This window comes from Electrophorus electricus, chromosome 12, assembly GCF_013358815.1.
Source record: "Electrophorus electricus isolate fEleEle1 chromosome 12, fEleEle1.pri, whole genome shotgun sequence".
Taxonomy (NCBI): domain Eukaryota; kingdom Metazoa; phylum Chordata; class Actinopteri; order Gymnotiformes; family Gymnotidae; genus Electrophorus; species Electrophorus electricus.
This window is the reverse complement of record NC_049546.1, coordinates 9460598-9472759: the sequence shown is the minus strand read 5'-3', so window position 1 is coordinate 9472759 and position 12162 is coordinate 9460598. Positions and strand designations below refer to the sequence as shown.

Below are 12162 nucleotides of genomic sequence, written 5' to 3'. Positions count from 1 at the left end.
ACTAATACGTGCAAAACGTATACTTAGTACCACAGCTAAAGACAAATTAAAAATGCAAATACAGAAGCTTCATTTTATTGAACATAGAACAGTTCTAATTGACAGGAAACTAAATGTTTGTAACCCAGACCGTGCAATTCTTGAATGTACACAATACATACAGAACATTCCTAAACAATTCATTATCAAGGCTGCTCAAAACACATGTAATAGTAAAGCCATAGATAAACGAAGCAGAGACAGAACAACTGTATAAACGCAAAGTATAAACTCAAAAGAGAACTCTTGAGACCACAAGGAGGCTGTAATAATCCAGGTCAGGATACCCAAAGTCATCAGAGAATGGACTTGAAGTTGACCATTTGGACCATCCTCATCATTATGCATCCAAGGACCCAAAGATGACTGACTGAAAATCAGTTTTAATATGTTAAAATCAAGAACAAAATATAAAATATGGTTGTTTTCTGTTAAATGGTGATATGCATTTGTTCCATTACAAAATTTTCCTCTTAAAGGGTGATATGCATTTGTTCCTGTGCATTCTGGCTACAGCTGACAAGTTTTAGAGAAATTCTCAGACTATGCAATTAACATTTTGAACACACACAGACACACACTCACCTGTCTCCTCACAACCTCTACTTGCTGTTCAGGGCATCCTCCAAGGCATTCACAACCTCAGCAGGATCTGGAAACTTTAGTTTCCGGGGGGGACCCTTCTTGATGCCAGTCCACAGCACAGTCTCTGCCAAGGAGAAAAAAAGGAAAAGGTTACTCTTATCTAAGCCTGCATACTATATCCTATTAAGTAAAACTGAACCCAAGAGTTATTAAAAAGTGGTGTAACATAGTAGGAGAGGTGGGGACAATCAGCTTCCTAAAACTCAAACATTAAAACACTAAACATTTATGGAGCACTTCACAACTAAAAAGCATGCACTGAACTACAAAAGACAGGCTGTCCAATATCAAACAATACACTCCTTATTAATGTGAAATGTTTAGTATCCATCACACTGGCATTTCTGGAGAATTTAATATGACATTTTTGCAGCATCAATGCCCCAATAAAAATAATTAATTTTTTTTTAATTAAAAAAATAAAACAAAAACAAAAACCATCATACTGAACTAGGCCATTTCAGACACAGCTATTGCTGTGTGCCTGAACTTACCTTTGCCTCCCTCCACCAGCGTGATCTCAAAGCTGTTCCGCCGAGGTTTATGTGGATTGAGCAGCACACGCAGTCCAGGTCGCGCTAGCACGAGAGCCTCACGCACTGTGTCAGCATTCCGCCCGTACACGCGTCAGCTTTTACTGAGCCAAAACACGTATCGCATCAAGAAGGTGAATACCGACTGACAATTCTATTATTCCTTAACTGCCATTTAACATACTTGAAAAACCAATATCAGTGGACCTTAATTTTTAAAAGAGGGAAAACAGATTGTTTTGATTGTGTTCTGACTGTTCTCACCAGTGTTCAATGATCACTCTTTGACCAAGATCATCCTCTGCTCGTTCATCTGCTTTATACTTCTTGGTCACTGTCTCAGGCTCTGCCACCGGGTCTACCGTGCGTTTCGACCCACGACCTGTACGTACATTAAACATGAAGCCTGGTAAGAGAATACCAACCAAGCAAAAACAACAAAACAAAACCTCTAGATTGTATGAAATCAGTGTATTAATCGATTGTATTATTCTCAGCTACAACGCAGGCGAGCAGTAATAAACTACGCAGTGAAGGACTGCAATTGAAAAAAAGGATTTTGTGTAAGACAAAAATGTGTAAAAGACAGCAATAGCCAGTGGCGGTAAAATAGAAGTGCTTAAGTCAATACATAGGCCGTATATATGCGGCCTGTGTCGTTAAACCTTTCAATACTGCACTTTTTCATATTCCCTTCATGTTGTAGGTATTTCAACAACCTCACGAAGGGCGATAGCCCGCTAAATATTTTATTCCCTTCATTCGTCCCGCTCAGCCTCGGGATCAAACGGTGCAGCTTTGAAGGTTTTAAATCACTTTACTAGCTAGATAAATAACCTAACCTAGCTGGATAAATATCCGTCTACTGTGAAACGAGGGGAACTCTAGCTAGTAAACTAACCAGGTTACCTTTATTTAAAAAGAAATAACTGGACACTTTTGACTGGCTGGCTAGGTTATCGAAACAGTAAATTCTATGTTTAAAATTACATAACACTGCAAAAAAGGATACCTTAGAATATTAAGCAATGCTTGGAAATAACCTTATACACACTTAGTATAACAATAAAATGTTTTCCCAGAATACCTGCTTTAGCACGCGATGCCATTGCACTGCCAGAAGAATTTGGCGGGCTACGATAAACCTTGCAGAAAAAAAACTAGCAAGATTTCAAGGGGATGAACACTGCGGAGCACATTTTATATCGCCATCTAGCGCGGAGGAAAGTCTTGACAGCCTTATCGTCATACGATCTCTGACATGACACGCATTAGCACTTTATTAGTTTGAATTTTTTATACATTAATTTGAACAAAAACACAAACACACACACATATATATAAAAACAACAAGATCTCTTTTAACTAATGAATTTTCAAGAAAAACAGCTGTTGGATAAGATGCCCAACTATGTAGCCTGCAGTAGTGTCATAAGAAATTAAAAATTCAACTAAAAATGAAAAAAGTACACTTCCAACCATTTACAACACTTATTTGAGAATATTTGTAAAACCAGTTATCATTCCTGCCACAAAGTGAATGTTTCCTTAGATGACTTAGTGATACATATATTCATTTTGCAGGCAAATGTACCACTGCTTGTAGGCAGTTCATAATTTCACCTAATACAAAGCTGCATAATTGTTAACAGTCTCCAGTGAGTGCAACTGAGCAGAACTGTATCTTTTCCCTAAGCTGTCCAAAGTTCACCTTCAAGCCCAAGTGCATGATTTCCTGTCTGTTAGTGAGGACAAATTAGTCTACTAAACACAGCATCATGCTAAACCTGTTGTACAGAACAACCTTGGTCCTGGGAATTATGCTGAAGAGTTTGATTCCAAATGCAGTAAATTAATTCATTTGAGCCAACTCTCATTATGGAGCTCTACTACCCTCTAGAGTTTATTTACAACTGTTATCTCGCTATCCAGTTAAACCCAGCCTGGAATACAATCTGGATACAGCAGCCAGGTGGAACTAAAGTGTAAAGGGCAGTCAATCTTCAGGACCGAAGGCACTTCTGACATAAGCATAGTGATTAACACACCACAAAATTAATGACCAGGTCAAATGGTTTTCTTGGTATGAATCTGTTTGTGTTTCTTCAGGTCTGATTTCCAAATGAATGTTTTGTTACAGGTAGAGCAGCAGTATGGCCTCAGTCCCAAATGGATGGTCATGTGTTTCTTAAGGTTCCACAGGTAGATAAATGACTTCCCACACTCAGTGCAGTTGTATGCTCGTTCACCTGAATGACTCCTCATGTGAGCTTTCAGGTGGCACCTGTATACAAAGCCTTTTCCACATTCTGTGCAAGTGTGAGTTCTCTCTGCCATGTGATACCTTTGGTGGTATAGCAAATTCCTTTTTAGGAGGAAGGTCTTACCACAATGAGAGCACTCATGAAACTTTTTCTTAACTTCTCCAGCATTAACAGGTCCAGCTACATGGCCTTTCTGAGAAAAGGTAACTTCACTGGTATGTCCCATACTAGAATGGCCTTTACCAATGTAGCCTCTATTGATTTTATGTGGAATACTCTCTTTGGCGCGCATACTATTTGGAGTAATAAATCCAGGGCTTAACTGCAGGACTGACTTTCCTCTAGTTGTGTTTGGAGTAACACGTGGTGTAGTTGGGGGATTTGTTGTGTACGGTAAGGAGGATAACCTTGGTGATATCCCTCTCATGGTTAGAGCCACTTCTCTTGTTAATGTGTTTGGGAACTCTGAGCCTCTTTCTGATGTCCGTGTGTCCCTGTTGTTTGGTGGCGTTTGTCCAAGCTGTCCTTGTGCTTTGCAAGTACGATCCGCTATGTCCACTACAAAAGGTAAGGCATTACCCTGTCTGTTACCTACTCCTTCTGTGTCCTCCTCCTTATTAAGACAAACTGAAGCTATGCAGGCAGACTGAACATCCCACCTCTGCAGCTGATCACTGGCACGAGGAGATGGCTGAGTTGCTCGTTCTGTCTCATTTCTGTAATTGCCTGTGAGTAAATTACAAGTCCACTGACAGTTTTGTCTCACAGTGAATGTTTCTGAGCTTTGTGCTGGAGCAGATTCTCCATGGAAAGGCTGGTCACGTTTGTCCATTTCAGCTTCAGAATTCACACCTACTGTTGAAGAGATTTTACATAAGTGACAAATATTTACCCATATTTTATACAACATAAGCATTTCATACTTCATGTAATACATGAATACATGAAGTACATGAAAGACTGGTATTTTATTTTGTAATTCTGTCCAATTTCCCAGTGAGGTGTGAGTTGTAAGAACATGTAAGATAATGGTGCATTAATATTACAATTGTCAATGTATTTATGAAGGACAAGTGCATAATTCATTTAAGTGACTTACTGGTGGACAGATGTTCAACTGCTCTGCAGTTCCTTAACAGGGAAGCCCCTAACTCCAGGCCATAGTCTTCCTCATTCTGCTGCACAGCACACAAGTCACATTCAGTGTCCTGTAGCTTGGCCTATACACAGTGGTTCCTGGTTTTTAACATGCGAAACTAGTAGCTACATACCAACATAGGTGAGATCACCTTCTCTCCTTCACCAGATGCCTCTGGATCTTGCTTCACAACAAACAAAACATCTTTCTTTTCTTCCCCAGCTTCTCTGCATTCGCTTTTTCCTCTCCTTTGTCCACCTGCACCTTGTAGTCTTTCAGTCAGGACCTGCGCTTCCTCTCTGCTATGAACAATATCATGTAGGAGGCTATATTTTACTAGCTGTGTGATGTCCCTAAAAGCTGTGGCTAGGAGTGTTTCCAGGATAGCACTTAGCTGGTGCTGAAAGGTCTGGAAGGATTCTAAAGACATGGCTGTGCTTCCAGGTTACCTGAGGGAGAAATCATTTCAACAGTGAATGTAGTAAAGATTGTATTAATCTTCACAATATTGTTCTGAAATATATAAAATGTAATGCACAATAGTGCATGAAAGCCTGGCAAATATGCTAATTTTTAGTCTTTAACACTTAAGATTTAACACTGCTCAAACTAATCGATTACTTATATTATTTAAAATACAGGAATACGTAGTTTCTAGACTACTATCCTGGGATTAATGTGGGTTCTGCTGTTTATAGCATAAACACAGCAGAATGAAGTTTAAAATAAAACAGTAACCAATAGCAATGCATTTATTTATACTAGGCCAAAGCGTAGTTACTGGAGAAGGTCCTACGAGTGCCTTAGTTTTAAAAACAAATGTCATTAACACATTATACCATTGTTGCAGTCTATACGAATACGTCAAGGATTGGTCGCTAGTCCATTATCTAGTTAGCTAGCTAGTTATCTACCCACCTGGCTCTTCAGTATCTGCAGATTCAATTAATAAATTACAGTTAGCCGATGAGCGAGCTAGCTAAATATTTGGCATGAGTTACAAGGGAAAGTAGCTAAAATACGAATTATTCGCTATGCTTAAATGTATGTAGTTACCCGCTATAAGTAAATAGTTAAAGGAAAAAAGAAACGGGCAGTATGCATTAGGTGAAAGAAGGTACAACTTCCTGAAAAATTTACATAAAAAGCCCGTTGAGTACTCTAGTGACGAAATGCTATTAAAAAGGAAAAAAAAATCTACAGTGTCTCGTAAGGGACAAACAGTTTTAATTCAGGGGCTATTTATTGGTCTGGTCGTGAATTACGGGCTGTTAGACATTAGTACTGAACTGAGATATTGTAATGTTCTAAGTCATTTTTTAAATTCTAATATGGTTAAGACAATTTGATATATTTCTAAAACGCAAGCATATTTGAACTCCCATGCTACTACACAGTATATTTTACAGGTATGTGCCTGTGTGAAAGAGGTTGTCTTAGTACGGCAATAATTAGTATTGTTAGAAAATAAATGATTTAGACATGTTTATCTTCTTTAATTTATGAACCAGCTGACAATATGTAACTAGTTATTAGATACAGTAATTACACAAACATTTTGGACTATAAATGATGAATATTGGAGTTAAAGTACAGAGAGTCCAGTTTTCATAGGCAAAGGTTATATTCAGTGATGGAGCTGAAACTAGTTCTGCATGCAACAATATCCTGGACCATGGTGGCCAAAGCTGCTTGACCAAGAATCAGGTTTAGCAGGAAACTGGACATCCAGCACCTAACCTGGGCATGCTAGTTATTCATCTACTACATGTAAAAGTATAAATAAATAAATTCAACATATACTCACTCCCTCCTGGTTTTCCAGGAGATTTTTTGCTTTTCTTATGGATTTTTTAGATACAAGGCAACTCATGGGCCAGAAACATAATTCACTCACATTTAGCAGAAATTCTCCACAAAGAGGCAATACTGGCACTACTGTATGCTCGCAGTCTCAAATAAATATTTACTTTCTTAAGCAAAAACACCTCATCAAATCCTACATAAATTCACAAATGCAGCACATTCGATTGTGCTGCTGTGTTCATAAACAACTGTTTATTTAAACTGCATACCATGCCTTGACCAGACTAGCATAACAATATATGTTCTCCAAGCTTCTTACTGTTTGTTGTTGCTAAATTCACTATTTGCATGACTAATTGTCCATTATGGGGAGTAAAAAGCATACTATGTCAGAGTGCTTCACATTGATTACACCATGTTTTACCTTTTAGTCCCATCCTCAACCTGTAAAATGCAGCTCTAAATCAGTAGCTATATACTATTCCTGTTATTATTCAACCTTTGGAGTTAGGACAGTGGCAGTAAAGTATCTATCTATGACTTGCTAGGTTTTGCTAGTAAAGAATAGTAAATAAAACAAATGATTTATTCTGATTTTCTCTGACCTGTTGTCAGACACCAACTGCAGATTCTAAGAAGCAAAGCAAAACCCTTGGTAAAGACTTGCGCTGTTGTAAGGACTGCAACTATTAGCTAACACTTAAACTGAATATTTACCTAATAAAAAATATCATTTCTAAATTTTGACACTATTGTGTTGGGAGTCAACAAGAACTATTATCCTGGTTTTTTTTACAACCCAGACAGACTATTGAATATGACACAAAGGTTCCAAAAACTCTCAACCTGCTAATCTATGCTTACTTGTGTCCTAACTTTTTGGTAAACACACTTTCCAGCATTAATGCAAAAAGTGCAAGGCTGTTTTGCTTCTGAACTCATGCACAGACTTTGACACCCTTTGGGTAAATGTTGATATGCTGACCCACCTGGACAAAGGGAGGAGTAATTATGTGAAAATGCTGTTTGTCGACTACAGTTCAGCATTTAACACCATCATCCCCTCCCTACTCACTACTAAGTTGGAGGATCTAGGACTGCATAAATCCCTGTGCGACTGGATCTCCAACTTCCTAACAGACAGACCACAATCAGTACGGGTGGGAAACTGTGCCTCATCCACCCTCACCCTCAGCACTGGAGCTCCTCAGGGTTGTGTCCTAAGCCCCCTGCTCTACTCACTGTACACCTACGACTGCACAGCCACTTCTAGCTCCACCATCATTGTCAAGTTTGCCAACGATACCGTCGTCATGGGCCTGATCTCGGACAACGATGAGAGGGCGTACCTGGAGGAGATTAAATACCTGGAAAACTGGTGCCAGGAAAATAATCTCCTCCTAAATGTTAGCAAGACAAAGGACCTGATCATGGATTGCAGCAAGAAGCAGGAGCAGCACTACCAACCTGTGAGGATCAGTGGAACCACGGTGGAGAAAGTAAATAGTTTCAGGTACCTTGGAGTTCACATCTCGCAGGACCTGTCCTGGTCCCGCCACACTGACTCCCTGGCAAAGAAGGCTCGTCAGTGTCTCTACCACCTCAGACGCCTAAGAGACTTCAGACTGCCCTCCAAGGTACTGCGGAACTTCTACACCTGCACTATTGAGAGCATCCTCATGGGGAACATCACAGTCTGGTTTGGGAACAGCACTAAGCAGGACAGACAAGCAATCCAAAGGGTAGTGCGTTCAGAAGAGTGCATCACTCATACGGAACTTCCTGACCTGCAGACCATCTATCACAAACGGTGCCAGACCAAGGCCAGGAGGTTTGTGAAGGACCACACCCATCCCATCCCATCAATAGGCTCTTCTCTCTGTTGAGGTCAGGGAAGTGCTTTCGCTCCCTGAAGACCAAGACAGAGAAACTGAAGAGGAGCTTCTTCCCACAGGCCATTCTCGGCCCTGAATCAGGGAAACTGATAAACTGTGGGGACCACCACCACCACGTGACTGTAAATATGTAAATTTGTAAGCTGGAACTGTACATTCTGTACATACACATATCCACAGCACATTGTGTATATATAAATATTATACATACATATACACACACATTATATATATATATATATATATATACACATATATATACAAACACACACACACACACACACACTTCCTTATGTACCCGTTTTTCCCTCAGTTTGGACAGAGCACTCTCAAACCATTTCACTGCGAGTTATACTGTGTATGAATATGTATGTGACAAACTGAACTTGATTTGACCATACGTTTATTTTGACAATGTATTTTCTCAATTATTATAAGCTATTATTACCTAAATTCACTGTTCAATAAGTTGATATTTATCATAAGGGTTGTGTGTATTACTACAGTAGGCCTCTATTTATAGGCATAAAATAATTGTGAAATTTTAATCACTTTTTTGGTAAGACAATGAATCGTCAGCTAAAATTTCATGATCGTGAGAGACATAGATGCAACATGGTTTTCACTTATTCTACAGTTATGACACGCATGTCAACCAGAGATTATGAAAATCTATCATTTATTGCCTGTTTCAATTCAAGTTCATAGTAAGCACTTACATCTATAGGGGATGTGGTAGCAGAATGAATGATGTAAATATACATTAAGCAGACAAGAGGAAAGCGATTATTTCTTAGTCATCTGGCAGCCATTATTTCTGTAGCAGAAAGGGTGAGTACCCAGTCGGGGGTGGGGGGATGAAACCAGCCATTAGCCAAAGGTGGTGTTGTTCCAGGCTACATTTGCTGCCTCCATATCGACAAAGTTTATGTAGATCCTGAAACACAATGAAGAGTAGATTTAAAAAATAAGAGTAACAAATGTACCATATAGAAATGGTAAGAATACTAAGATAAGCTGCAATCTTAGATATCAGTTAAAGTTTAGTTTCAGTATTAAAGACTGCCTAGCCTAAGCTGATGCATATCCCACTTAAGTGGCTAGGAATAGGTTGTATACCTCTCAGGTGAAATAGCAAGGTGGGTATTAAGCTTGTCCATTAGCAGTTTAGAATACTTTTTATTCTGAGAGCCCCCAATCTTGCCGATGCTGTAGAGGAAGCACAGCGCGCACGGATCTTCTTTCGTCCCGAACATCATCATCTGATCCGGATTGATATGCACGGCGATGTACTAACAGTAAGAGGTAAATAACACCAAGTAAGAGTGCGACATACAGCATTTATAACCCAAGCAGAACTAGGCAACAGGAAATGTCAACGGCCACATACTAATGTGACACCAATGACTAAAATATTTCATTAGCTAGTCCTAACTGCAGCGTGACTGAGCGCGTCCATGGTGGAGACAGCTAGCCAGCTCGCTAACGTTAATTTTCCCATCATGATCATTTTATTGTTGGGGACTAATCCGGCCTAGCTATCCCACTACATGGGTGCATGTGCGCAGTCATACTCACGTTGGACGGTTTGCCCATCGCTTTAGCAAGCTCCTCGGTAATTTCAGACATTATTGATGCAGGGACCGCATCCTTCGAAACGTTTGTGTTCACTACAAACATCGGCATGGCGAAAGCTCGTTGTAAAACAGAATCGCCCAAGCACACGTTGTCAGGTAAGGGTATTGCTACCTTTTTATAGTTCCTCTACAAATCACGTGAGGAAATACTTTAAAAAAGGTTTACGCCCCCTGTCGCATTGAAAGGGAAGTGTAATCTAATAGCAAAAACAGCAATACATATATTTCGAGATGGAAATACCGCGCTAAATGGACAGTGGTTTTAGTCTAACTGCTCAGTGTATCTGCAAAATATTCCCAATGCCTTTGTCACGCTACTTGTGGCAAGCTTTGTTTTCTATGATTTACGGTAAAAACGCGCGTGCGCATACCCTCACGTCCGGAAACAATATTGTAGGCGAGAATGAAAAGCACTTGAGTTGAGAAGGTGAACGGATATACGGTGCTGACGAATTTTCCCTCTCCGTGCCTATGTATATGGATCCAGAAGTTCAGATCGATCACTGTAGACCAGGACGTAGGTTAAGAGCTGTCGGGTGTTATTTAGGTGAAATGTGTTTACTGCGCAAGCTGTGAAAGCTCAGGAGATTTAGTGTGGGGTAGTATCATCCTCAGGCGTTGTGTACGAAGTTACTTTACTTGCTAAATTCTAGAAACGACGTTGATTGCTACATGTTCAGTAATTAACGTTGTGTAATTAAACAGTAGCCGGATTTTGAGTTTTTTAACACGAGTTCGGAGCCGACATCAACTACATTAATGGTACATTTGTATTTATAGCGCAAACTAATTGATTGAGAGATGTCACTTTTTGCAAGATTGGACGACGGGCGCTCGGCAGTGTAAGAAAGCTGGAACTTTTAGCTACATGTACTGGCTCACCGTTTAGTTGCCTTGTGATAGAAAATTAGAGAGTAACCTTTTTCCAACAGATCGCTAATGTAGTCGCGGAATCTGTATATGGACTGATATAGTGTCTGATCGCAAACACTGGAAAACCATGGAGGATTCAGTGAAAACCTTTCAAGCACACCTGACTGCTGTCATGGATAGTTTAGTTCGTGCGTCGGTGTGCGAGATCACTAAACTCTTTCAGGACACCGTGAACGACTACTTGGTGGAAATTTCACTAAACAGGAAAGAAAACGAAGCCCTCAAATTGCGTCTACGGTTAACGGAAAACAAGCTAAGAAATGAGCGAAAATACGGTATTGCCTGGGCGACAAGTCGCCGTGCCGCAGGTCTGCTCTCTTCGGACGACGCCGTGGCTAAAAAGCACAAATTGGAAGCAAGTAAGGGTGCAGGTCAACTTAATCAGTTCCAGTGGGTGCTAGTGTACGTTAACTTCAGCTTGCTTTATTGTAGCCAAGATGGAGTGAGTAACTGTAATGGCGACCTACTCCTCAGTTCTCAGTTTTCTCTCTCCTCCCTCTCCTCCTTTCCTCTCTCCCTCCCCCTCCTGATCTCCTCTCCTTCCCCCCTCCCTTCTCACCCTCTCAGGAGGCAAGCAGGGAAAGGAGTGGAGTGGTTCTGCGTGGGAGGACGGGGCTGGAGGAGAGAGAGAAGAGAGGAGGGACATGTACCGCGTCCATCTGCCAACTGCAGGAGAGGGAGAGGAGCAGGAGGAGGAGAGGATACGTGTCTCCGGGGAGAGGAAGGAGGCGGCTAACATTAAAGAGGAGGTGAGCAGCCAATCAGAAGAGAGGAAAGAGCTGCAGGGAGAGGGGGGAGTGAGAGGGAGTGAGGCATAGGGAGTAAAGGATTGAGAAGTATGAAACAAAGCAGGAGCAGTGGTTTAAAAAGAGAAGTCCTTATTCAGTTTCATCACCCAATCTAATACCGCTGATAAACAGTGAACGGACATCCTATGTACAGTCACTCAGTGAAGTCAAGTGGCAATCAACTGGTGGTGCACTGCAAACCCTAAATGGAGCTCTATGCATACTGTCACGTGCTGTGCTGTTTTCCCCCTGGTCTGTATGAGCAGGAGGAGGTCTGCAGGTCAGAGTCTCTGAGGCTGCTACAGGAGGCCCTTCAGATGAGCCAGAGCGAGACCAGCTCTGCCCACGGTGAGCACCGGCAGGCTGTGTGTGTGTGTGTGGGAGAAGGCAGGCAGGAAAGGCATGAGGCAGTGTGAGAGGGGTGTGCTTGGTGTGGGAAGCAGGGATGAGCAGCTTTGTTCTGAACGGGGGAAATGCTGCGATA

General features: G+C 41.0%; 4 protein-coding genes across 7 annotated transcripts in view; 1 reads left to right on the top strand and 3 right to left on the bottom strand.

Moving 5' to 3' along the window:
* Window positions 1–59: 59 nt before the first annotated feature.
* On the bottom strand, window positions 60–2392 carry selenoh (selenoprotein H). The gene is made up of 5 exons (XM_026999344.2): window positions 2305–2392; window positions 1482–1599; window positions 1179–1321; window positions 625–748; window positions 60–409 (listed from the first exon to the last, which is right to left on the bottom strand). Exons 1-4 carry the CDS (start codon window positions 2324–2326, stop codon window positions 642–644), a joined length of 390 nt encoding a protein of 129 aa, XP_026855145.1. The 5' UTR covers window positions 2327–2392; the 3' UTR covers window positions 60–409; window positions 625–641.
* An 82-nt stretch (window positions 2393–2474) lies between these two features.
* LOC113570724 (zinc finger protein with KRAB and SCAN domains 1-like) lies at window positions 2475–5780 on the bottom strand. 4 transcript variants are annotated; one of them, XM_026999320.2, is made up of 4 exons: window positions 5538–5780; window positions 4753–5068; window positions 4581–4659; window positions 2475–4336 (listed from the first exon to the last, which is right to left on the bottom strand). In XM_026999320.2, exons 2-4 carry the CDS (start codon window positions 5047–5049, stop codon window positions 3285–3287), a joined length of 1428 nt encoding a protein of 475 aa, XP_026855121.2. In that variant the 5' UTR covers window positions 5050–5068; window positions 5538–5780; the 3' UTR covers window positions 2475–3284. The 4 variants fall into 4 exon arrangements, with proteins under 4 accessions (XP_026855121.2, XP_035388123.1, XP_026855122.2 ...); XM_035532230.1 differs by having other exon boundaries at window positions 2475–4333; XM_026999321.2 differs by having other exon boundaries at window positions 4581–4656.
* A 3200-nt stretch (window positions 5781–8980) lies between these two features.
* mif (macrophage migration inhibitory factor) lies at window positions 8981–10111 on the bottom strand. Its single transcript, XM_026999420.2, has 3 exons — window positions 9899–10111; window positions 9440–9612; window positions 8981–9257 (listed from the first exon to the last, which is right to left on the bottom strand). The coding sequence occupies exons 1-3, from the start codon at window positions 10004–10006 to the stop codon at window positions 9191–9193; spliced, it is 348 nt and encodes a 115-aa protein (XP_026855221.2). The 5' UTR covers window positions 10007–10111; the 3' UTR covers window positions 8981–9190.
* Window positions 10112–10290: 179 nt separating this feature from the next.
* Window positions 10291–12162, top strand: part of si:dkeyp-121d2.7 (zinc finger protein 239) — a 3850-nt gene continuing 1978 nt past the window's right edge. The window contains exons 1-3 of the mRNA XM_026999419.2: window positions 10291–11249; window positions 11458–11639; window positions 11945–12026. Of these exons, the coding sequence (XP_026855220.2) occupies window positions 10958–11249; window positions 11458–11639; window positions 11945–12026 (556 nt within the window). The 5' untranslated portion in view covers window positions 10291–10957. The remainder of the gene's footprint in view (window positions 11250–11457; window positions 11640–11944; window positions 12027–12162) is intronic.